The 26,664-nt window shown below is 43.1% G+C and overlaps 1 protein-coding gene and 1 long non-coding RNA gene across 3 annotated transcripts in view; one reads left to right on the top strand and one right to left on the bottom strand.

Annotated features, from left to right (window-relative positions):
* DARS1 (aspartyl-tRNA synthetase 1) overlaps positions 1 to 751 on the bottom strand; it is an 82,609-nt gene extending 81,858 nt beyond the window's left edge. Inside the window, exon 1 of the mRNA XM_003922004.4 lies at positions 527 to 751. Within this exon, the coding sequence (XP_003922053.1) occupies positions 527 to 592 (66 nt within the window). The 5' untranslated portion in view covers positions 593 to 751. The remainder of the gene's footprint in view (positions 1 to 526) is intronic.
* A 9,677-nt stretch (positions 752 to 10,428) lies between these two features.
* LOC141584617 (uncharacterized) lies at positions 10,429 to 25,389 on the top strand. 2 transcript variants are annotated; one of them, XR_012517776.1, is made up of 4 exons: positions 10,429 to 11,770; positions 13,315 to 13,355; positions 16,615 to 16,694; positions 20,419 to 25,389. It is a non-coding gene; the product is annotated as an uncharacterized LOC141584617 (long non-coding RNA). The 2 variants fall into 2 exon arrangements; XR_012517777.1 differs by lacking the exon at positions 13,315 to 13,355.
* Positions 25,390 to 26,664: the final 1,275 nt, after the last annotated feature.

Genomic DNA, 26,664 nt, shown 5'->3' with positions numbered 1-26,664 from the left:
TTACCTACCTTCCTGGGTCACTGAGAGGGAGAAAGTAAATAAAAATGACATGTGTTCCTTAAAGCTGTCACATGGGAAATGGTCATTAAACATATTGGCAGATGGTTTTGCTAAGTACTGTCATTACTCGCCAAAGCATTAGAACAGGAGGGCTGAATACATATCGACTACTAGCGCTTATTAAAATTTTCCCGGGGATTGTGCATTACGTGCAGGACGTGCCTAACTCAGGCTCAAGTGTGATGCCGCGCTCCTACTTCCGGGGCGGCTGGTGCTTCCCGTCCTCCCCACCCCGGGGACACGCTTCTAGCAGGCCGAACTCCCTGGTGACCCCGCGGGAAACGCGGTCCGGAGGGGTCTGGCCCAGCTGCTGGGGCGAGGGCTCTGGGCGCCCGGACCCCAGGCCCGTGGCCTGAGGAGAACGTGCCGACAGGGACCTCGAGGGCCCCGCTCCCCCTCCTCCCTCCCTCAGCGCGGCCCGGCCCAGGGGTCTGTCATCCCGGGCCCGGGAAAGGAGGAAACCCACTTCGGCCGCGTCCATGATCTCCCGCGGCTTCTCCTGACTCTTGCGGCTGGCGCTGGCGCTGGGCATCGGGACACGGAACTGGGCAGTGGACACCACCCTCCCTCGCAGGCTTCCGTAGGGCAGGCCAAAGGGGCTTCTCCCGCCCTCCCAGTCTCCGCCCTCCCAACCCTCGGGTCTCAGCACACGCGCTTGGACTCCGCGTGGAGGGGCGGCTCCGGAAAAATCGCGAGAGCTGAGGCTACCTCGAGATCCCGGAGCGCCGGCGGCCGCGCGCGGGGTCTCCTCCCTCTCTTGCCCCGCCCCTGCGGGAGTTTTCCCAGAGTTGGAGGGAATTCCCGGGAATTCGCGGTAGTTTCGCGGGATTGGCTTTGGAGGCGGGGTCGTAGGCCAGGGCGAGTGTAAGCTCTTTTCAGCTTAGTCCTTGGGACTTCTGCTCGGTTCTCTTAACAGCCCTTTCAACTCCGCTCTTCTGTAACCGCAGACTCGTCACTAAAACACGCACCCAAGCGCGGGCCTCGGTTTCTCCTCTCTTGGACTTTCCCGCCTTCTTTCTCCCCCCGGGCGGGGGAGAGGAGGAGGCCTCTTCGCAATCTGTTGCTTTGCGTGTTGGGACTCAGGAGTGCAGTTGGCTTGCCAAGGCAGCATGGGGTACCAGTCCCTGGATCAGTGAGACGTAAATACAGTTGCAACGGCAACAACAAACCCTCACAATTGCACTGATTGCCTGGATCTTTTGCAGTGATAGGGACAGTGTGTAGTGTTTGGCCATTGGATGAATATCCCCAAGTTAGGCATTTAAAAAAAAAAAAAAAGTTTTTTTTTTTTTTTAACTGTCATCAGTTTTGAATTAAAATTGAAAATAATTTGGAGATTTGGTTAATGTTTCACCTGCCAGACTCCGTCGTTTCAGCTGACTTGTAGCGCCTTAGTCTGGAACAAAGTGTTAAGGAGTGCACGTAGGTCCCAGCGCAAGTGAAAGGTCCCTGGAGGTTCCCTCATGCAGCAGTGAGAAGACAGCCGTGATCTTTGCTCACCTGTACCTTACTGTCTAATTGCAGGTGGCATGAAATTTTATTCCCTACTTAATTGATCAAAGATTATTTACAAACATCTACTTTGTGCCAGGCATTATATCAGGTGCTGGCAATAAAAAGTTAAGTCCTAATTCCTATTCTTAATGTTACACAGGGACCTAGGCTGATAGATGTGCCGTCTTGATACATGCGTCCATGATTAGAGTCAAGAAGAGAAATTAGCTCTTAAAGTGGCTGCCTGGATGTGACACATTTCACATTCTGCCCCTAGTTCATTGGCCAAAACAAGTCACATGGCCATTCCTGAGTTCATGGGGGCAGGAAAATTTACTCATTCCTTGGGGAGCAACACGGAATATTCCTGATCAATATCACATTCCATTAAAAAAGGCATTCCATTATACTCATGGGATTCAAACACAGAAGGGGATCTGTGAAGTTGCTTCATCCTGGAATTTTGTTTTAAAGCTTTGATTGCTTCAATCAGATGTAGTCTTTTTTTTTTTTTTTTTTTTTTTTTTGAGAGGGAGTTTCGCTCCTGTTACCCAGGCTGGAGTGCAATGGCGCGATCTCGGCTCACCGCAACCTCCGCCCCCTGGGTTCAGGCAATTCTCCTGCCTCAGCCTCCTGAGTAGCTGGGATTACAGGCACGTGCCACCATGCCCAGCTAATTTTTTGTATTTTTAGTAGAGACGGGGTTTCACTATGTTGACCAGGATGGTCTCGATCTCTTGACCTCGTGATCCACCCGCCTCGGCCTCCCAAAGTGCTGGGATTACAGGCTTGAGCCACCGCGCCCGGCCCAGATGTAGTCTTAATGTATGGACTGATTATCAGAAATCTGAATACAAATTGCATCTGTTACCCCTTTGGTAGGGTAGTGATCTTACCTCTCCTTCTGTTATTGAGGCTGTCCATGCACTTCTTTCTTACTTTGGCCCCGTTGCTTTGATAAAAATATTCTTATTTAGTCCTGGAGTAAGACTGTAAATATATATTCTTGTTTCTGGCCCTCTTTCCTGATGGTGATAGAAAAGAAGCATTTGCCAGATCAATGGCCACATATCATGTGCCTGAGGTCTTAAGAATCCGCTGTAGTAAAGGTGCTACAGCTACAACTGAGGCTATGACTTGGTTGATCTTGCAGTAGTCTACTGTCAATTTCCTGAATATGCCTGTTTTTTTCAGGAACCACACTGGTGTCAATGGGAATGTGTTATAGACTACCATCAGGTCTTTAAGGGTTGCACTGATCACTATTCCTCTTGGGGGACATGTTGTTTATGATTTACTATCCTAGTTGGGAGCTGGGAAAGTGGTTTTTAGATATTTTCTCTTAGCTTTATTCAGTATGGTAGCCTTATTCCACAGACCAAGGAATAGGGGAACAGCTCTGCCATGGCACGTTGGCTGCTTTGCAGAATCCACATAAGCCATGTAGGCAGAGGGCTTGAACTGTAGCTAACTTGAATCTTGGAAAAACACCTTGTGATCTTACTGGAACCTGAGAGGATGGAAGGCTATCTCCCACTCACTTCCCTATCTCCCTAAGAGGCTGTTATGGGATGGTTTCTTACTACCTCCCAGGTTCTGATGAGGTATGTGACTTCTTACCACCTTCCCTCAAGGGAAATGCAGAATACAAAAACATATATAATGTCTTCTCATTTTACTGCTTAGCTGGAGTCTAGAAGTGGCTCTTCAGCAACAGAGCGTCCCACTACTCATGTTGTAGTCATTTGGTGCCTTTTGTTTCAGTGATGTCCTTATTGGTATATGGGACAAGAATCACAGGGAGCTGACACTTTTGGCCTTTTCTCTGTCTTCTCTTTTTTTTAATTTAATTTTTTTTTTTTTTTGAGATGGAGTCTCTCTTTGTCTCCCAGGCTGGAATAAATAGGCATGACCTTGGCAACCTCCTCTACCTCCCAAGTTCAAGTGATTCTCCTGCCTCAGCCTCCTGAGTGGCTGGGGTCACAGGCACCCACCACCATGCTAGGCTAGTTTTCATAATTTTAGTAGAGACATGGTTTCACCATGTTGCTCAGGCTCAAAGTGCTGGGATTACAGTTGTGAGCCACCTGGCCTGGCCCCCCCTTTTTTTTTGGAGCAGGATCCCACTCTGTTGCCTAGGTTGGAGTGCAGCAGTACAATCAAGGCTCACTGCATCGCCGAACTCCCGGGCTCAAGGGATCCTCCCACTTCATAGCTGAGACTACAGGTGTGCACCACTATGGCCAGCTAATTTTTGTATATTTTGTAGAGATGGAGTTTCACTGTGTTGCCCAGGCTGGGGGCTTATTCTTGTTTTCACTCTCTATGTCAGTAACAAACTGTCTAAATCTAAAAGCAGCTTGTTACAGCTTTATTGATGGAATCAGTCAGGTCTTGACCTTTCCTTGCTTGTCCTGTGTGTTCCTGTTTTGACAGCAATCAGTGTGGGACTCTGCCAACTTCCAATATGATGTCCATCCCAAACTATACATTTAGGAGCAGGAAAATGACTTTTCATTAGGCCCCTGGACCCATGGACCCATTTCATTCTAGGTGTTGCTGTTAAGATGGTTGAAGCACCATTGTGATTTTTAAATTTTTAATTTTTTTTTCGAGACTGGGTTATGAGACTAGCTAATTTTCTTTTGTTTTTTTTTTAGTAGAGATGGGTTTTCCCCATGTTGCCCAGGCTGATCTTGAGCTCTGGGCCTCAAGTGATCCACCTGCCTAGGCTTCCCAAAATGCTGGGATTGTAGGTGTGAGCCACTGTGCCCTGCCACCATTGTCCTTTGTATGTGGTTCTTTTCCCCCTGGAAAAGAAAGAAGCTCACAGAACATTTGCTAAGTAGGCTACATGGGTCATTCTTTGTTCTAACATTCAGGAGTTTCATAATATTTATCAGTCTGTGGGTTTAAATTCATCATTATGCTGGACAGTCCACGGGCCATTTCATCTGGAAGCTCATTAGTCCTGGGAGGTGAGGTTGCAGTTTTAAATATGGTGGTCAGGGTAGGCTTCATTGAGAAAATTACATTTGAAAATTTGAAGGCACTGAGAGATATGCCTGTATACATAGTTGGGGGAAGAGCATTCCAGGCAAGAGGACAGCTAGTGTAAAGGCTTTAAGATGGAAGGAGCAAGGCCAATGTTCTCTACCTCCGGTGACATCTTTAAGGCTTCTGAAGTGTGTAAGATTCGTTCTCTATCCTGAATGACTCTAGTTTGCCAAGCTTTTTAAAAAATTGTGACCAAAAATACCTAAAAATTATCCTTCTAACCTTTTTGAAGTCTACAGTTCAGTAATGTTAACTATATTCACATTGTTGTATAATAAATCTCTAGAAATTGTTCATCTTGCAAAACTGAAATCCTGCACCATGGAGCAACAGCTTGGCATTTCCCTTTCCCTAAGTCCCAGGCAAAAAACAGTCCACTTTCTATTTTCATGATTTTGACTACTTTAGATATCTCAGGTAACTGGAATCATATAGTATTTGTCCTGTTATAAATTGCCAGGCTTTTTGAGTTCTTGTATTGCAAATTCATTCTGGCTCCAGCCTCACCGTCATGTTGAATTTAGCTATTACTTCTCTCATGCCTGCATGTAATCCAAATCTTAACACCCCTATTTACCAGGTGAATCAGGTGGGATGCCTTTGGCTGTGAATAAGAGAAACCCTGACTCAGACCGTTTCAAACTGTAATGTATTGCTCAACCAATAGGAAGTTGGGGAAAAGGGGGAGTCCAGGTTTGGTTGATCCATGCATTCAGCAATGTCCTCATGGCCTGAGCAGTTCTTTCCTTCTTTCAGCTCTGAAGGCTTGATCCTCAAGTTGGTAGCAAGACAGCTACAGCAAGTTCAGGCATCCAACCAGTCGTGACGGTATCAGGGAAGGAGACAGACCTCGTACCTTTTGGTGCCTCTCCCTTAAACATAGAAACCGTTCCTCAAAATTTCTGCAGCTAGCATTCCTTCACATCCGATTGGCCAGAATTGGATCTCATGCCTGTGTTCAAACCAGTTGTTGGTAAGGGAAATGGGATAAATAGGCAATCAAGCCTACCCCAGCATTTTGGTGGTCGGTTGGGAGCGTTGCCTCCACTGGAGCACATGCATACCTGGGAGAGGGGTGGACACCTAAATAAAACCAGATCCTGTTAGGAAGGAGGAAGGATAAGAATGGATGCTGAGTAGATAGCCAGCTGTGTCCACTACATTAGCTGTGTGATTTGAAGAGAGTCATTTGACATCTTGGATCCTCGATTGTCTCAAGAAAGTAAGAGTAATGGTGTTTTTCTCATATAAGGATTAAAAGACATAATAATTGAAAGAGAAAACAGTCCAAGGCACCTACTGCTGCTGATTTCAGTGGTTCTCAAATTCTGGTCCCTGGACCAGCATGTCAACATCAGCATCACCTGGTGTTATAGACTGAAGGCATAGTCCCACCTGTACCTCCCCAGCTCATATGTTGGAGCCCCCCATTACCTCAAAAGGTGACTGTGTTTGGAGATAGAGTCTTAAAAGAGGTAATTAAATTAGAACAAAGTAATTGGGGTAAGCCCTAATCCAATATGATGGGTGTCCATAGAAAAGGGAAATAGGACACAGACACATACAGACGAGGGAAGGCTGTGTGAAGGCACGGGGAGAAAAGGACCATTTACAAGCCAAGAAGAGAGGCCTCAGAAAAAAATTAACCCTGCCAATATCTTGAGCTCAGATTTTTAGCCTCTGGAACTGTGAGAAAATAAATTCTGTTATTTAAACCATCCAGTATATGGTACTTTGTTATAGCAGTCTGAACAAATGAATACACCTGGGAACTTGTTAGAAATGTAGTCTCTGGCCCTATCCCAGACCTACTGAATCAGAAACTCTCAGCAAACTATGTTTTAAAAGCCTGATAGGTGATTGTTATGGGCAGGGCTGGCCTAGTTGTTAAGGATATAGGAACCTGCCTAGCCTAGGTTCACATCCTGACTCTACCACTTACTAGCTATGTGATTTGTAGGTAGTTTTAAAAACTTTTCTGTGTTTCAACTCCCTCATCTGTAAAATGGGGATAATTTTAGTCCCTACCTCTTAGGTTGCTATGGTGATAAATAGGTCCATCTAGATCGAATTTAGAACAGCACCTGGTGTGTAGTTAATGCTCAACAATTGTGAGCTACTGTTGAGATACATAACATGTATATGGTGAATCTGCATCTCACTTGAAATGGTTGAGTTTGGAGAAACGGATAGCCAAGCTTATTGGAATTATTTGTTAAGTGAGGACCTGAGAACTCCCTTAACTTCCTTGAGTGAAGTTGAATACTCCACCTATTTTGGCTGCTTGACACTCTTTTTTCTTACTTCCTGGTTTATGTTTGTGATGTGGGAAATGTAAATTGTGCCAAGTTCTTTGGAGTTTATGCAAATAATACATGGCACACATTGTTATGTTGCGCTTCATCCTCTGTGAAGGCCTTTTGTCATCAACTTTATATCCTGTTCCCATGAGAACTTTACCTTTTTCTCCTCTTCTTATTCTGTTCTTGATGGATTGTCTAGTTTCTCACTTGGACAACTTATCCTCTTTCCCTGACAGCCTATTTAAAACCACCTTCTATTAAAAACGGTTTTCCATCAAGGCATCTAGATAGTCATTTCCCTTGTTTTTCATTTACCTTTTATCTGAGACGATTCCAATGGTTTTACAGTACGCAGCTGCCACTAGATACTAATGACATTTTTCACTGAGCCCAGCCTTGTTTCTGTATATTTGATTGTCTTCAGTATTTTATGTGAGTTGTAAACACACTGAGTAGAAACAACTCAATAAATGACAAACAGTAAAATGAATACTAAAAAGTTATAGTCTCATAAAATGAGAGCAAGTGGGGCCCCTCTCCCAAATAGAAGTAAGCCAGGGACATCAGGATGTTATGAAAATGCTGGATGGCTGCTACTTTCCCTTAATATAGTCTTTCATTCCCAAACTTGTTTTTTTAATTCTGCCCTGCAATATGCAATTCTCTTTCCTTCTACTCACCTTCTCAATCACTCTAGGAAACACAACCATTCATTTATCGCTGAGTCCTGAAATCTTGTTGCCATTTCTTATTGCTTTCTCTTCTCCCCACCATTCAGAAATCTAGCAAAATCTTTCAGCTTTTCCCTTTTTTAACATTTCCATCTCTAATGAATCTTAAAGACCAGAGCTTTTGTGATTGTGGAGAACTGGAACATTAAAGTTAAATCATAATTCATTTGGTGAGATTATCTCCAGTTTTATTTTGTAAATCCATGTATGACTGCAGCCATATCTAGAAATTTTATAAAGGATGTTAACCCCCAACCCCAATAAATTATAATGTAAAATACAAATATAGAGTATATCACACTGTGAAAAGAATTCCACATGTACAAGGAGGTGGGGGAAAATCAAACTCTCAGCAATAGCAATTTCAAGACTCTCCTGGGGCTGTTGTCTGACTCTTCCTATTCATCACTCAGCCTCCTTTTTATGGTTTTCCGCTTTGCTCACTTTAACACAGTACCCTTCAGTTTTCACTATAAGTGCAGCATTGTCACTATCAGGGAGTATGTGGTTTTATCATCTACCTTTTAAGGAAAAGTTTTTACTTTAGAAAGGTACCTTACTGATAGTTATTTTCTCCAACCTAATTTTTTTTTCTATTTTAATTTATGGTTCTAATTTTATTTATTTATTGATTTATTTTGAGACAGAGTTTCACCTGGTCTTGCCAAGTCCCAAACTTGTTGTTGGGAGAGAGAGTGCAATGGCACAATCTCGGCTCACTGCAGCCTCTGCCTCATGGGTTCAAGTGATTCTCCTGTCTCAGCCTCCCGAGTTGCTGGGACTACAGGTGTGTGCCACCACACCTGGCTGATTTTGTGTTTTTAGTAGAGATGGGGTTTCACCATGTTGGCCAGGCTGGTCTTGAACTCCTAACCTCAGGTGATCCACCCACCTCAGCATCCCAAAGTGCTGGGATTATAGGCATGAACCACTGTGCTGGGCCTCAATGTGATTAGACCTCACGGAACTATTTTTAATATTCTGAAGAATGATCTTATTTAAGTCACATATAAACAAATTGTGCTAAATTAAAAACATTTAGTTCCATTTACTTCTTCATTTTAGTAGGTAACTTTGTGATCCAAACTCAGATTGGTCTTCCTGTTTGGGTCACTCAATCCAAACCTTGTTAGGAAAATCTGGTTCCTCGCTCTTCCTGTAGCTGTGGTGGATTGTGTTTCCAAAGATGGCTGCAACAATATCTCTCATTCCATATGTTCTTTTGCAATGTGACTGTGCCACTCCCTCATCAAGAAGTAGTCTAGATTCACTCCCTTTGAATCTAGACTGGCTTGTGACCTATTTTGACCAACAGGATGTAATCTCCAAGGCTGGACCTTAAGAAGTCTTCAGCTTCTGCCTTTCTGTCTTAGTGTGTTCTTTCTTGGAACTATCTTCCAAGCTGTGAAGAAGTTCCAGAGCCATATGACAAGACCTGATGGAGGATAACTGAGGACTTTGGCCAACAACCCCAGCTGAGCTCCCAGTTGGAATGTGAATGAGGCCATTTTGGGTGTTCCAGCCCATTAGAGCCCTAGCCAATGCTCTATAAACTAGAACTGCCTGCCCAACCCACAGAATCATAAGGAATAATAAACCGCTGTTGTTTTAAGCCAGTACATGGGGAGGTGATTTGTAATGCAGCGATGCCTGACTGAAACACTGAGGCTCCTTTGCTCAGCTTGGTTTTGAGGCCTTGCACCATGTTCACCTGCTCACCTCATCACCCTCAAACCTCTGCAGGGAAATACCATTTACTTTCTGGGTTTTCACAATCCTTTTAGCTCTATAGACAAAGTAGTTCACTCATCAGTGACTATGAAAGTGGGCAAATAATGATCACAATACTAATTAACACTTTTTTAATGCTTTTAAGTGTAATATATTTATTAATATATTTAATTTTTAGAACAACTTTTTGGCCAAGAAGGGATCCATTTCCAGTGCTTTCCAAAGCAGCATTCTCTTTGTCTTAAGTCAGGGAAGGCCTTAAAATTACTTTCAGCAGAAGAATATTTAAAAGAATGTTTCTGTTTAGGGTTTTTCAGTCTCAACAATTTTTAGAACAACTTTTTTGGGCTAGGAACTATTATTATTTCCATTTTACAGATGAAAAAACTAAGGCACAGAGAGGTAAAGTAACTTGTAAAACAGTAAGTGGGTTGAATCACCATCAGAACCCAAGTATCAGACTGTAGAGCCACATGCTTAGCTACTGTGATGGCCTGCCTCCCATAAATAATGTCTCAAGCTTATTTTATTTTTTTAAAAAAACCTTTTTGAGTCAAGATCTTGCTTTGTCACACAAGCTGGAGTGCAGTGGTATGATCATGGCTCTCTATAACCTCAAACTCCTGGACTCAGAAGATCCTCCTGCCTTGGCCTCCCAAAGTGCTGGGATTATACAGGTGAGCCACCATGCCCAGCCCTACTTCAGTTAAGAAAATCCTTTAAGGCTTTGATTGCCTCCCTCATTTATTCTAGGTTCCAGGCTGTGTACCGTGCTAGCAGTTACATTTAGAAAAGTCTAATGTTAGAAAAGTCTAAATTGACTATTCCTACATCCACAGTTCAGGGTAGGATAGAATGTTTGCCTGGTTTTCCCAGGTTTCTCATCCCTGTGTGGCTACCGCAGAGGGCAGCAGAGTGACAGGCTGAGGGTGCAGAGAGGGCAGAGAAGCAGAACCGATGGAGGGCCCCAGGCAGGGCAGGGGTGGGCGGAGCTATCTACACATCTGAGCCTTGAGAGCTAGGCGGGAGCTCAGCCCCAGTTCTCTCACCAACCACCCACTGACAGAGAAGGCAGCTTCTTCTAATAGCAAGGGCCATGGCTGCCAAAACTGTGCCATCTGACTCGAAGGGGAGGAAAGTCTCCGTGCCTGCTACGCAATTGCAATCGCAGCCTTCAGGCAAGTTCCCCAGTACCACTGCCTTCAGATCCCTCCTGGGCGGACATCCTGGGGCTGTCACTGCAAAGCATGTGATTTTGCTTCAAGAAGCCCTTGTAGTTCTCCTGCTTCCTATTTGCTTGATAACAGACCCAAGAACTCTAAAGGAAAAATTAAAAGCTAATTATAAAATTCAGTAGGCCTGCATTCTTATGTTATATTAAGAACAAGACCTTTGGAGACAGACAACCCTGGGTCAGAGTTCCATCTCTGCTACTTCATTACTGTGTGGCTTTGGGAAACCTGTTTTCTTCTCAGATCCTCAATGTCTTTGGCTGTAGAATGGGTTAGTAATATTTACCTTGTGTGCTTGTTGTGAGCAATAAGTAATCCTATACTCAAAACCCTTGGCCTCATATATACACCAAGCAACCATCAAGGTAGCTATTAATTACAAATGTAGAATATACTGTAGGTTTATGGGACCATTAACATACCATGGAGTCTTAGCATGTAAGCTGCAAGGGGTAAAACTGGTGTTTCATGCTCTGCTGTACAATGTTTGTTGAGGAAAAAAGACAACCACTGTGATCTACTTTAGAAAAATGCTATCTTTTAATTGCTTATCTTTTTACTTTCTTATTTTAGTTTTGTCCTTTAAATGCTTTGGAGCATTTAATAGCTCTTTTGCTTTCAACTTCTATACATTTACAACTTCTGTAAATTTAAAAAGTGTCTAAATCTTGATCAAATGCTCTTAATCTGAGGCTTATGGGTTTCCAGGGGTCCATGAACTTTTTGAAATTGTATGCAACATTGTTGGTGTCTACACATATGTGCATTAGTGAGTGGAAATTATCCATAATTGTCAACAGACTCTCAAAGGATTCTGTGGTTGGATAAAAGATGGAAGAATCCTTGGACAAAAGGCAGAAAAATCCTAAACAGAAACACTCTTTTAAATCTTCTTCTACTGAAAGTAATTTGAAGGCTTTCCCTGACTTAAAGCAAAGTGGATGCTGCTTTGGAAAACCCTGGAAATATGGATTCTGTCTTTCTCAGCCAAGGACTGGCCTCTTTTCTCCAGTGTATCCCTAATAGAGTGGTGAGGCTGGCTTTTCCCACCAGTACAGGTAACGCAGTGAAGCTAGGACCACATGGACGAAGAGGTATTGTCCGTCTCTAATTACAGCTAACGAAGACCCAGGCCTAACCTCAGCGGCACCTTCTGTCTCTGGTAAGTCACTTAAGGAGTAGACCTATAATTAGGATTTGCTACCTGAAACATAATTCTCAGGATTATGAATCTCTAAATTATGTCCCCAGAGACATGCCTGAGACAAAGCCCTAAGGGCTGTTGGCCATAAGAGGGTGTGTGTGGTATTCTTCATTCAGTGGGGATTTATAAATGAGGATGATATCACTCAGAAGGGGCAGGTGTCCAAGAGGCCCTTTTGACTTCTGTAAAAGGGCCTAACAGCCTGTGAACTGAACTCCACAATCTATTCCTCCGGCACAGAATCTGTGCAAAGCAGGAATGGCCATATCAGCGCATTTGGGGATTTATAAGCAGCTTCTTTTTTTTTTTTGAGTTGGAGATTCGCTCTTGTTGCCCAGGCTGGAGTGCAATGGTGCCATCTCAGCTCACCACAACCTCTGCCTCCTGGGTTCAAGTGATTCTCCTGCCTCAGCCTCCCAAGTAGCTAGGATTACAGGCATGTACCACCACGCCTGGCTAATTTTGTATTTTTTGTAGATACAGGATTTCTCCATGTTGGTCAGGCTGGTCTTGAACTCCTGACTTCAGGTAATCTCCCCTTCTTGGCCTTCCAAAGTGCTGGGATTACAGGTGTGAGCCATTGTGCATGGCCTAAAGCCATTGTGCATGGCCCAAAGAATTATCTGTGGATAATTCTTTTATCCACAGATCTCCTCCCCATATTGTAAGGAGGATTCAGCTCATTGATTTCACTTTATTTTAAAAGAAAATAATTATTGATGTGTAAAGTAAATGAAAACACAATCAAGGGGGAGTGTAATTGAAAGTAATTTAAGAGTTCAATGATTGATGTCTATTTTTCAATTATTATGACATCTCTTTATTAACAAGAAATTCATAAATTAAGGAGTATGCAATATAAGCCTTGTAGAATATATTAGGGGAACATTTTTGATCCATGCAAATAAACTGAGATAGACTGGGTGCACCTGTTCCTAGTCATGACCCAGGAATAGGTGAAACTTGGGCTCAGGATGACGTCTGTTGGTGTCAGTACAACAACAATGAAAACAAAGTTGGCAGTGGGGTGGGGAAGTGTTTTGCGGGCAGGAACCACCATCTGCAGCCAGCTCCCAGCACGACTGTGTTCAGATGCCCATCAACCAGGAAAGGGAGTCTAAGGCTTCCAGATGATTTTCCCCTTTCACAAAACCGTTGTAAAATAAAATACAAATCCTTCCTGAATGTTCCTAGCTTTTCTTCCTTTCGGAAGTTTTCAGTCAATGGGAAACAAAGCCTTATTCAAAGGATTAAAGCCATAGTCATTCTATTGTTTGGGGCTTCAATAATGTGGCTTTCCTTCCACAGACAGAATTTTCAATGCACAAATCACCTAAAAAACAGGAAATTTTGGGGAAACGTGCTTATGATAACAAACAAGGGATCTATCGTGTGGTATAGCGGTATAGAAGTTTATACAAAGAGGCATCCGATTTTAAGGTTTTTTTTTTTTTTTTTTTTTTTTTTTTTTTAACTGTTCTGGGCTTCTGGCTGCATTCTAGGAAGATCATTCCTTAAAAGAAAAAGCCATAAGGCTTATAAGGTAAGACTCCTCAGTCCCCATCCCAATCCCCAGAAGAGTATGGAGGAAGGAAAGCAGACTCTGGCTATATTTTTATGGCTGCGCTCCAGGCAGTACTGCAGAGGCAACAGGCCGGCTCTGAAATGCCCTCTTCCCCCTGCCATCCTCAGGCCTGCGTTTCCAACTTACCCCATCCAAGTCCTGGGCCCTTACTTGGGAGAGGGAGGATGAAGGGGCAGCAGCATTGTTTAACAGAAATAGAGAATGTTCGAGAAGGCAGTGGCAGGCTGTAGCCATAGAGAGCCATGGAAGATTAAAGAGGTTGTGGAAATAGTCATTTATTTTGCAGGCAGTTCTGGTGCGGTTTAGCACTAAACTGTGAGCAGACACTCACTTTGGAAACCTCTGCAGCCACTTCTAAGTAAACTACCAAGAGAATTATTTTATTTAGCTTCCTCATTTCAGTGACAATCTTTTAATCCTTTGAGCTGCATGCTGAAAAGAACATTATAGATCCTCTTGAAAAATAATTTTTAGTGTCCACGGTTCCCCAACCTGATGATTTTTTCCTTGGTCTCTATCTTCCCCCATTCCCCTTAACTTTTCCCTGATTGCAGGAAGACAGAGTCTATTTGTTTCCTAGCATCTTTTTCCATGGCTCTTGATACTGAAAGTGTGATGTGGATTCCAGCAGCAGGAACAGCAGCATCTTGCTTGTGAGAAACGCAGAATATCAGGCACCATCCTATGACTATTGAATCAGAATTAGCATTTTAACAAGATCCTTGGCAATTTGCATGCATATTAGTTTGTGAAGGGCTGATCTGTACAGATCTGCTTTATAGACCTGACTCATAACCTACACTCCCCAAAGCCTGCAAGATCCCACATTTCTGGCCCTGTATTCTCCTCCAGTCTCATCCATGTCACTCTGCCTCTCATTCACTAGTTCCAGCCCCACTAGACTTTCTCATTCTGGCCTTCAAGGCTTTGTACTTGCTGTTCCCTCTGCCTGGAGGGCTCTTGCCTCATCTAGTATGGCTGACTCTTTTATTTCAGCTTAACTGTTACTTCTGGCCCGGCATGGTGGCTCACGCTTGTAATCCCAGCACTCTGGGAGGCTGAGGCGGGCAGATCACTTCAGCTCAAGAGTTTGAGACCAGCCTGGGCAACGTGGCAAAATCCCATCTCTACAAAAAATACAAAAATTAGCCAGGTGTGGTGTCACACACCTGTGGTCCCAGCTATTCAGGAGGCTTGAGTCTAGGAGGCTGGTTGCAGTGAGTTGAGATTGCACCAGGGTACTCTAGTAGCGTGGGCGACAGAGTGAGACATTTTATCAAAAAAAAAAAAAAAAAAGTTACATCTTTTGAGGATGCCTCCCTGATCCCTCTATATGAAGAACCACCCCCCACCACACACAACTCAGCTACTCTATATCCCATTACCCTGTTTTATAGTTTTATGGCACTTACTGTTATCTGAAGTTATTTTATTCATTCATTTTTGAGTCTGTTTTATTCAGGGTTGTGTATTCAGTGTTCAGAGCAGTTCCTAGCACATCAGAGGTGCTGAATTAATGTTTATTGGATAAATGAATACAGTTTTGGGAATCATGAACATTGAGAACCTAGGCCTAGACAATTCTAAGGTAAAATCTGGTAAAACCTTCTGAACCAACCTGACAGCTTTCAGTTGATTGACTTAAGACCAGTGCTTTTGGGTGACCAGATGAGAATATCAAAGCCTGGTTACCTCAGCAGTAGCATCAATATCTCTTAGGAACTTGATAGAAAGGCAAATTATTGAGTGTCATCACAGATCTACCGAATCAGAGATCTTGGCAATAGGGTTCAGCAATCTATGTTTTAAGGAGATTTCCAGGTAATTCTGATGCACTGCCCCACACATTCTGACATCTTACCAGTGTGGAGAACCCACAGTGTTCAAAGCCCATTTACATATATCACTGTTGTTCTGGACTTCTTCACAGCCCTGAGAATAGGCACGGCAGGTGGCATGACTTCCCGTTTACGGATGAAGAAATTGAGCCCTAAGAAATGATTCTATTTGTCTTGGTCATACTTGTTTTATCGGAATCATTTGGAATGCTTGTTAAAACTGTAGATACCTGGGCTATACCCCAGATCTACTGAATTAGAATCACTGGGGCTGGGGCTCTGGAATCTAGATTAAAAAAAGAAAAAGAAAAGCTCCCGACAACATTCTAAAGCTTTTAAAAGTTTGAGAACCAGTTGCAACAGGAAACAGTGGAATAGATATCAGAACTGATAGCTCCTCATTCCTAAGGTGCGCTCTTAAGAGAGTCTTGAGAAGAGTAAGTACTGATAAAGAATGATACTAAAGAGTACCATTAGTGAAAATAGTTAAACTAAACTCGCAGTAATTCTTCCACCTTTATTAGACCCTAATCCTACTTACTACTGTTGTAAACCAGGGAGAATCAAACTCCATGACATGACATGGACTGTTTCTTTGTATATGATTTAGTCATGTATAGAATCAACTAAATGGACATCAACTAAGGTGTGGCAGGATTTCCTGGTTAGTTTGTGATACAGGATTTTTATTGATTATTAAAAAAATTTCTTTTGAGACAGGGTCTCACTCTGTTGCCCAGGCTGGAGTGCAGTGGCACTATCTTGGCTCACTGCATCCTTGCCCTTGGGGGGCGATCTTCCCACCTCAGACTCCCTAGTAGTTGGAACTACAGGAGTGCAGCATCATACCAGGCTATTTTTTTTTTCTTTTGTTTTTTTTTAGAGATGGAGTTTTACTCTTGTTGCCCAGGCTGGAGTGCAATGGTGAGATCTTGGCTCACTGCAATCTCTGCCTCTTGGGTTCAAGCCATTCTCCTGCCTCAGCCTCCTGAGTAGCTAGGATTACAGGCGTGCACCACCATGCTTGGCTAATTTTTCTATTTGTAGTAGAGACGGGGTTTCACCATGTTGCCCAGGCTGGTCTCGAACTCCTGACCTCAGGTGATCCACTCAACCTCCTAAAGTGCTAGGATTACAGGTGTGAGCTACCGTGCCTGGCCCTGACTAATTTTTTAAAAACATTTTTTTTGTAGGGACCAAGTCTTGCCATGTTGCCCAGGCTCGTCTCGAACTTCTGGCCAAAGGGGTCTACTTGCTTTGGCCTCCCAAAGTGCTGGGATTACAGGTGTGAGCCACTGTGCCTGGCCTAAAAACAATAACTTTAAAAAAATATTTCTCCAAGTGGGCAAGTAACTCACAAATCTCTTCTCCTGCCCTAGCTCCCCCAGCTCCAGGCCTATACATTGGACTGCATATGGAACAGTTCTCTTCTAGATGTCCTGCAGGGATCTTCATCTCGGTATGTCCAAATTCATTACTTTCTTTCCCAACCCATCCATTATTCCTCCTGGCTACACTCTATCAGCTAATGACTATATATATCAACTACTGTGTGATCTTAGCCAGGAATCTAGGCCAGTCTCTGGATTCCTTCCATCCTCTGTCTGTATAGCTAAACAGTCCTTTCATTTTACTCCTTAGATTGCTCTCAAATCCCCTCTTCTTCCTTTATCTCTGCTCAGCTATAGCTCAAGCCCTCATCATCTCTTGCTTGGGCTGCCATGATGGCTTCCAAAGTGGTTCCTTTGTTGATGCTTCTAGTTGACCTCATTTCTCCTCTTCCTTCCTTTCAGCTCTATGCTTCATTGCTATAAAACTGCTTTCACTTTCTTTAAAAAGAGTTTTCCATTTTAATTTCTGAGACACATGACACATCTACATCAATGTTAAGTCTATGAAAGTTTCTATTACCTTCACAAGGCAGAAAGGACCTTTCCTTCCCAGCAGTGAAAAAAATCAAAAGAAGAGAGCTTCAGGGAATTCACTTGCTACCCAGCAGAAGCTTCAATTTCTAACAAAACTGTGAGGTTTCAAATAATGAAGGGGAACTTCACCCAAAGATGGCACCCAGGAACATTATTTTCCTTCAACTTTCCCTTGAAATATTCAACAACTTTCTTTCTTTCCTTTTTTTTAAGACATGGTCTTACTCTGTTGCCTAGGCTGGAGTGCAGTGGCATGATCTCGACTCAAGGCAATCTCTGCCTCCTGGGTTCAAGTGATCCTCCTGCCTCAGCCTCCCTAGTAGCTGGGACTACAGGTGTGCACCACCATGCCTAGCTAATTTTTGTAGTTTAGTAGAGACAGCATTTCACCATGTTGGTCAGGCTGGTCTCAAACTCCTGACCTCAGGTGATCTGCCTGCCTAGGCCTCTGAAAGTGCTGGGATTATAGGTGTTGAGCTGCCGCGCCCAGCCTCAACGGCTTTCTATTTCCCATTAGGATTACCTCCATTTCGGGCTCTTTTTGAGGGAGAAGGCAGCACCCTCACTCCCAGTCTAAAGCTGCTTTCCCTTCTTCATGATGTTTTCTGCTTCCATGCCTTTTCACATGCCGTGTCTGTTTTATTGATTTTCCTTTTCCCATCTCCTGTGTATGGCAAACTCCCACTTGTTTTTCATGATTCTGCTCAAGTGTTCTTTCCTGTATGAAGCCCAAGTTGTCTACATGGAGAGACATCTGGCCAGTGCCCACCCCCCCCCCCCATTCCAGCCATCCCAGTTCAGGCACCAGACATGTGGGTGACGAAGCTATCCTAGATACCCAGCCTTAGCTACCATCTGACTGCAACCACACAGCTCCCCCCAAGTAAGAACTGCCTGGAGGAGCCCAGTATTATTCTCTCTTGCAGAACCATAGCAGAGAATAATAAATTGTTGTTTGAAGCCACTCTGTTTTGTGGTGGTTTGTTAGGCAGCAATAGGCAACTAGAACACCATAGTGGTTTCTTTTTTTAAGAAAATAACTCGATATTCATAAACAGAGCTTTCTAAGCTGCTTTTATTATTTCTCCCTTTATATGAGCACATTCTGCAACATAAGGAGATTTCTATCTCAGCCCTGAACTAGATTTATGACCCTGATCAAGTCTTTTTATAATAATGTCACAGAACTTTACTTGCTTCAATTCTAACATGAAGGATTGAACTAGTGAATCACTAAGGTCTATTCTAGTTCCATAATTGTGGCATTCCCTTCAAACTATTAGGGAAAAATGGACTTCTTGATTAAGTTTTAACTTGCAGTAAAGTTTTATGGGCACGAGAGTTTTCAGTGGGGTAGTGGATGCCAGGAAAGTGCTGAGTCAGCACAGTGCTGTCTGACAGCCAGGAACAAAAATGAGTCAGGAGCAATCATAAATTTAATCCTTTAGCTCCTTCTTCCTGCAAAATTCAGAAGATGATTTATCTGTAACAAAAGACTTGAAAGAGGATTCTCACTTTTTCCCTTAAAATTTGTTACTCAAGTCTGTAGGTAACTTCAGGATTTTTGGTAGAAGACTTAGATTTGCATAGTTGACTCAGTCTCCGGAAGATCCCTATACTCAAATGCTAAGTTTAGGGCAAGTGAACTGAGTGATTCCTAGAGGAAATAAACTCTCGCCTGAGAACAACAGCTGAAGTAAAATCCCATAAGCCAGGAAAACAGCCACACAATTACAGTAACAGGTGGTCAGTTTCAAAACAAATTTCAAGGTCTGACTCGTCTGGCACCTGCTCTAGAACCACAGACAGCAGTTTGACACTGTCTGAGTCCAAGTTAGGTCATCCCTGCCACGCCGTAAGGAAGATTATCTACCTTTATTAGCAGAGCTAAGTCATGGTAGGTTAGAGGACTGCTTCTCTGTGGTAGTAACCCCTGTGGTTCCCTATCTGAGAAGAGGAAATAAGAGAGTATTTGGGAACTGGACAGGACCTTGCAGATTAACCATTAGGTTGGTGCAAAAGTAACTGTGGTTTTTGCCCTTAAAAGTAATGGCAAAGTGAAGCCTAGAGGAGCTAAGCAGAGATTTGCTCAGAGTCACATGACCTGTAGAAGCAGAACATCCCACCCCCATTTTATTGTGAAAAAATCTAAACACAAAGCAAAGTGGAAAGGATTTTTACAAGGCACAGCTGTATACTCATTTCCTGGATTCTACTGTTAACATTTAATTAAACTCATTTATTTTCTAACTATCCCTCTATCTATCCTTCTAGCACCTTATTTCCTGGACTCCTTTCAAAGTGAATTGCAGACACCTGTACTCCTTCCCCTAAAGCAGCATAGTGTTTTATCATCATTTAATTCCTCAATTTTACAGACATTTTGGCACCAGAAAAAATTACAAGAAATCATTTGGCCGGGTGTGGTGGCTGCTCATATGTGTAATCCCAGCACTTTGGAAGGCTGTGATGATGGGTAGATCACCTGAGGTTGGGAGTTCGGGACTAGCCTGACCAACATGGAGAAACCCCATCTCTTCCAAAAAATACAAAAAATTTTAGCTGGGCCTGGTGGCGCATGCCCTTAATCCCAGATACTCAGGGGCTGAGGCAGGAGAATTGCTTGAACCCAGGAGGTGGAGTTTGCAGTGAACCGAGATTGCACCATTGCACTCCATCAAGCCTGGGCAATAAGAGCAATACTCCATCTCAAAAAAAAAAAAAAAAAAAAAGAAAGAAAAAAAAATCAATGGACCCTCAAAATGTAAATTAGGCTTGGCTAGCCTGAAAGAGAACCCAATTTCCTGAGGTCCTAACTTTATGGTACTTGAGGATTCTTACTAAGAGCGAATTCCAGAGATTACAGAAATACTAGTCAATATACATCCATGCTGACGTTGTTCCCTCCTCCTGGAATCCTGTGCTTTCCCCTTCCTGCTCCACCTGTTGAAATCCTCTCTTCATTTCTCCATTCCTTACAGATGATTATCCACTGTTATACATGTATTGTTTTAAGGAAAAAGGTTATTTAAGAAGCCTGAACTGTCACCTCCTTCTCAATCTCTTTCCTAAACACTGAGTTTTAATCTTTCTCATTTGAATGCCCATAAACTTTCATTGCTGCTTTTCCTCCCTCATTCTACCTTGTTGCAGTTTAATGTTTATTTATTTATCACTGCTACTGCTCCTCCTCCTAATAATACTTATGGTTAATTTGTAAGGGACTATATCTTAAGACTTACTATGTATCTTCTGCAGTTCTTTGCATAAAGTCAACGTTGAAGGACAAGCACCTTCCAATTTCAAAGCAGCAAAATTATGTTCGGGTAGTTTTCTGAAAGCGAGATCTTAACCACCTGTAATCAGAATCCCATGAAGAGCTTGTTTAGTGTACAGATTTCTGGATTGTCCACCCTCAGAAATATTCATTCCAGAGTTCATGTCCTTTGCAGAGACATGGATGAAGCTAGAAGCCATCATTCTCAGGAAACTAACATGGGAACAGAAAACCAAACATCTCATGTTCTCACTCATACGTGGGAATTGGACAATTAGAACACATGGATACAGGGAGGGGAACATCACACACTGGAACCTGTCAGGGGTGGGAGGCAAGGGAGGGAGAGCATTAGGATAAATACCTAATGCATGTGGGGCTTAAAACCTAGGTGACAGTTCGATGGGTGCAGCAAACCACTATGGCACATGAATGCTATGTAACAAACCTGCACATTCAGCACATGTATCCCAGAACTTAAACTAAAATAAAAAAATAGTAATAATAAAAGAAATGCTCATTCAGAAGTTTTGGAATGGGGGTCCAGAAGGTGCATGCAGCCTTAACAATTACCTCTGGTGATTTTGACACAGGTAGTACAGCAGCCAAACTTGGAGAGATTTGTTCACAGGTCTGTATCACCAACCTTACTTTCTGTTAGGCCTTCAATCACTTTTGTTTTTTTTTTTGAGACGGGGTCTTGCTCTGTCACCTAGGCTGGAGTGCAGTGGCATGATCTTGGCTCACTGCAACTTCCATGTCCTGGGTTCAAGTGATCCTCCCTGCCTCAGCCTCCTGAGTAGCAGGGACCACAGACGTGCTCCATTAGGCCTGGCTAATTTTTTTATTTTTTGTCAAGACGGGGTTTCTCCATGTTGCCTAGGCTGGTCTTGAACTCCTGAGTTCAAGCAATCCACCTGCCTCAGCTTCCCAAAGTGCTGGGATTACAGGTGTGAGCCACTGCACTTGGCCCTTGAATCACTTTTAAACCAGCAACCCTACTCTGTCTGTCCCTTGAATGGATCGGATAAAGGTGTGGCAAAAAAGCCTCCTGTCATGGTGGGGTGTGACAGTCACGGCATCACCCCTTCACCACATCATGTGCTGCCAGTCACCACTTCTGCTGTTGCCACCAACCCCCGCGTTTCCCTTTGTCACTTCCCCCTTGCCACCACCAACGGCCACTGTCCCTCTGCTCCTCACCCTCCATGGCTGAGTCAGATCTAGCGTTGGGCACTTGAGGAAGAAGCCACTGTGGAAGACGGGATGAGGGTGTTCCCATTCTACATTCACAAGCCCACAGCTGGGAGCAAAAGCACACCTGCTTCTGTCCCTGGCTTCGTAAGAAGCTGCAAACCTGGCTAGAAAGTTGGGTCTGTGGTTTGAGGTTCCTGCTGCCTTTGATTTTACAATGAGTGGAAAGTGAGGTTGAGTAACAGGTCTCTTGCCCAAGTATTAAGGGCCACCGGCAATGAAGGCAGGAGCTGATGACATGCAGTTTGTTCCCCCTCTAGGACAAGTATCTCTGTATAGGGAAGGCCGACATGGCCATCTCCACTGTTTGGTCTTAGTGGAGTATCTTATATAAACTGAAATTTGTTTTTTGTTTTCAGGTGCTAAAAGGATAATATCAAGAAAAACTATCGGTAGAGGCGGTGACTTATGCCTGTAATCCCAGCACTTGAAGCCAGGAGTTCAAGACCAGCCTGGGAAACAAAGCAAGACCCTGTGTCTAAAAAAATTTTTTTTAATTAGCTGGGCATGGTGGCACATGCCTGTAGTTCCAGCTACTCAGCTACTCGGGAGACTGAGGTGGGCGGTTAGCTTGAGCCCAGAAGTTTGAAGCTGCAGTGAGCTATAATTGCACGACTGCACTCCAGCCTGAGTGACAGAATGAGACCCTGTCTCTTTAAAAGAAAAAAGAAAAACTATGGTTCAGAGTGTTGTTTCATAAAACATAATCTACTTTATGTTTTGAATTAAATATAACTTGAAATCACTTTCTCTAAGACATTGCCAGCGTTGCCATTTTCAGTTCAACATAGATTTGTCTATTGCAGTGGTTCCCAAACTTTAGGAGGCATCAGAGTCATCTGGAGGGCTTGTTAAAACACAAATTTATAGATGTCACCAACAGTGTCTAATTCTCTTTCTCTCACTCTCCCTTTTTTTTCTTTTTTCTTTTTTTTTTTTTTTTTTTTAAGACAGAGTCTTGCTCTGTTGCCCAGGCTGGAGTGCAGTGGTGCGATCTTAGCTTACTGCAACCTCCACCTCCTTGGTTCGAATGTTTCTGCGTCAGCCTCCCAAGTAGTTGGGATTACAGGTGTGTCACCACACCTGGCTAATTTTTTTTTGAGATGGAGTCTCACTCTGTCACCAAGCTGGAGTGCAGTGGCACAATCTTGGCTCACCACAACCTCCAACTCCCTGGTTCAATCGATTCTCCTGCCTCAGCCTCCCTAATAGTTGGGATTACAGGCATGTGCCACCACGCCCAGCTAATTTTTGTAGTTTTAGTAGAGACAAGGTTTCACCATGTTGGCCAGGCTGGTCTCTATCTCCTGACCTCGTTATTTGCCCACCTTGGCCTCCCAAAATGTTGGGATTACAGGCCTGAGCCACCACACCCGGCCCTAATTTTTGTATTTTAGTAGAGATGGGATTTCGCCATGTTGGCCAGATTGGTCTTGAGTGCCTGACCTCGAGTGGTCTGTCTGTCTCGGCCTCCCAGAGTGCTGGGATTACAGGTGTGAGCCACCATGCCTGGCCTATTTCTGATTCTCTAGGTCTGGAAAGGGGACCAATAATTTTCACTTCTAACAAGTGGCAAGATGCTGCTGCTGCTGCTGCTGGTCCAGGGACCACACTTTGAGAAGAGTGGCTCTTACTGGGCCATTTACTACACTGCCTGCCTGCCTTATTGTGTCACCATACAGCCGTGCTTCTCAGCCCTAGCTATTCATTAGAATTACCTGTGAAGCTTTTAAAACAAGATTTGGGTGGAATGCTCAGACCCTGCCTTAGACCCAATTAAGTCTGTAGCTTTGAGGATGAGGCCTGGGTATTTTTCAGAAAGATCCCCAGGTGATTCTAATGGATACCGAGGGCTGAGAACCACAGGCATATAGCAAACTCTGGCCCTATTCTACGTTACATATGATTCTCATTTGACAAATACATATTGACCACCTAATATATGTCTTGGTAAATGATAAAGTATGTAAGAAATGGTCCCTGACCTCAAGCAGAGATACATCACCTGTCCAAATATTTAAACAAAAAGCTGGTGTGTGGGGTTTGTGCCAATTAGAGGACTAAACCGTTACTGAAAACAGAGGTCTGGATGATTCAGGGTAAATCGATGCTGCACTTGATCCTCACATTGTTTGAGATAAGTTTTGTATGCCTCTGCCACACATGAAACATATTCCTTTGGTGGGGGAAATTGCTCATTTATTGGTTCATTGAGGATGTTCCAACGGATTCACCATGGTAGGTATGATTGAACCATGGAAATGACGGAACATTAAATCAATAGCTAGTCAGCTGGTGACTATTCCTTGGCTAAGTATGCTATTAAGGGTCTGTTTCAGAAGTCCCTGTGCTCAACAGAGGTGAACCTTTCCAGTGGAGAAATACAACATGAATTACGTTTAGAATATTCTTCAATCTGGAGTTTTAAATAAACAGTCCTTAGATATGTATAAAAATCTGAAATTATTTTTGAATCAAAGGGAAAAAACAACTGGTTCCAAAAACCAAACCATATTTAGCTTAAAAAGGTGTTGTTATTTGCATCCACTAGAATACAATATAATTTAATGATTCAATGACAGCTGGCCCGTGAAGGGGAGAGTTTCTAGAAAGGAGGAAATACCCTCTTTGGATGTTACTTAGGTATTAGGGTATTATTTAATTCATTGTGTTATTTAATTTGGTTATATCTTTTTTTTTTTTTTTTTGAGATTTTGTTTTCATGTTGAGGGGAGTTTTTCCTAGAATAAGAAATCCCGATGACAACAAAAAAATCATTGTTTTTAAGAGAAGGAGATAAATGCTTTTTAAACTGTTATATTTATTTACATTTGAAAAATGCTGGAGGCATCATGGTAGCTTTGCAGGGGATCACATGAATATGTCAACGTTGCTCTCAAAAAACTTATCACTTTGTAGTAGGGAAAGAGAATTGCCTATTCCAAACAAAATATGATATGATATGTGCCTTTAGAGAGGAATAAATTTTAATGAGGCTTCAAAGAGCTGGAAGACCAGGTCAAGGTTCAAAGAGCCTAAGATAAGGCTCAGAACTGGGGTTCTGGTACAATGCGTTACAGCATGGCCAATTTTCAAAGGCCAGCTGTTCTCAGTCAAACGAAGACCAAAGCGGAGGGCAGGTGCAATCAATGGGAAAATAAGGCCACCCTCTCCTATTTTCCCATAGATGCAGTTTCAGGATCAATAGTTTTACAATCTCATTTCAGGAAGCAAAATTAAAATGAATCTGAAGCATTCTTTGTAGTTCATTTCATACTAATAAAATCCAACCTAAAGGATTTTATATATTGGCTCTATAGCCATGAATATTTGATTAAGGTGTTTAGCCTGGTTAGTAATCAAAGAAATGAAAATTAGGATAAAAATTCAATCATTGTTTTTGGTCTATTAAATTGGTAAAGACTTAAAACGGCCACCAAGCTTTGGGGAGGTTAGGAGTGACAGGCTCTCTCCTATCTGTGAAATATTCCCTGGTTCACCATGGCTGGAGAACAATCCACATCCTTAGCTCATCAAGCCTCCTTCTAAGAATGTATTTCAGAGGAGTAGTACGGATCTATGCAAAAACTGTGTACAAAATTATTCCTCAGAGCTTTGCTTATTATTGGGAAGAATGAGTAAAGAAATAAATGCCCAGCCAGACACAGTGGCTCATGCCTGTAATTCCAGCACTTTGGGAGGCCAAGGTGGGTGGATCACCTGAAGTCAGGAGTTCGAGACCAGCCTGACCAACATGGTGAAACCCCGTCTCTACTAAAAATGCAAAAATTAGCTGGGCTTGGTGGCAGGCACCTGTAATCCCAGCTACTTCAGAGGCTGAGGCAGGAGAATCGCTTGAACCTGGGAGGCAGAGGTTGCAGTAAGCTGAGACTGCATCATTGCACTCCAGCCTGGGCAAGAATGAGCAAAACTGTATCTAAAAAAAGAAAAAGAAAGAAAGAAATGCCCAAAAATAGGTGAATAAATTTGAAAGGTGTTATGCGTTGGGCGTGGTGGCTCATGCCTGTAATCCCAGCACTTTGGGAGGCTGAGGTGGGCAGATCATTTGAGGTCAGGAGTTCGAGACCAGCCCGGCCAACATGGAGAAACCCTGTCTCTACTAAAAATACAATATTAGCTGGGTGTGGTGGCACATGCCTGTAATCCCAGCTACTCAGGAGGCTGAGGTAGGAGAATCACTTGAATCCGGGAGGCGGAAGTTGCAGTGAGCTGAGCTTGCACCATTGCACCCCAGTCTGGGCAACAAGAGCAAAACTCTATCTCAAAAAAAAAAAAAGAAAAAAAAATATGCTAGGAAGGGAATAGTAGTGGTCCCCTATGCCTAGAAATCATGCCTAGTGGCTTAGAAAAAAATTCTCCAAGTGTTTTAGGTAAGTTAGTATTAATAATTCTACCCAAGGCCAATCCCCTCCCCTCTACTTCCTCCTGTTCAGAAATTCTGTGCTCCTGCCAAATAGGACCACTTGGTATTTGTGTCCTGAACTGACCCTGTCCACTTTTTTGCCTCTCTGCCTTTGCTCTGCTTTCCCACTGTCTCAATGGCTTTCCTTAATCTCTGAGGTCTCACCGCTTCAAGACCCAGTTTTGCAAGCCACCTTACATGTTATGATGATTATGATGTTCCCCTTCCTCACCCAGCCAGAAGGATTTACTTCCCTCTCTGTGTGTTCATAGCAATTTGTTCATGTTCTATTCTTCTCATTCTCTGTCCTGTGTTAGAATTATTGAAATATATGTATATGTGTGTGTGTGTATACATGCATACACATATATATATATATATTTTTTTTTCTATTAGATTTTGAATGACTTGAGGGCAGAGGCCAATCTTGTCCAGATTTATACCCCCCAGAGTTATAACGCATGCTGGGAAATGATTGTTGACTGAATGAATAAGTGAGTGAGTGAATGCAAAAGTGCACTTGGAGCCAAATGCTCATATTCTCTGCAGA

Source organism: Saimiri boliviensis, chromosome 5 (assembly GCF_048565385.1).
Source record: "Saimiri boliviensis isolate mSaiBol1 chromosome 5, mSaiBol1.pri, whole genome shotgun sequence".
NCBI classification, from domain to species: Eukaryota; Metazoa; Chordata; class Mammalia; order Primates; family Cebidae; genus Saimiri; species Saimiri boliviensis.
The sequence above is the reverse complement of the archived record's forward strand: the minus strand, read 5'-3'. Positions and strand labels throughout refer to the sequence as shown.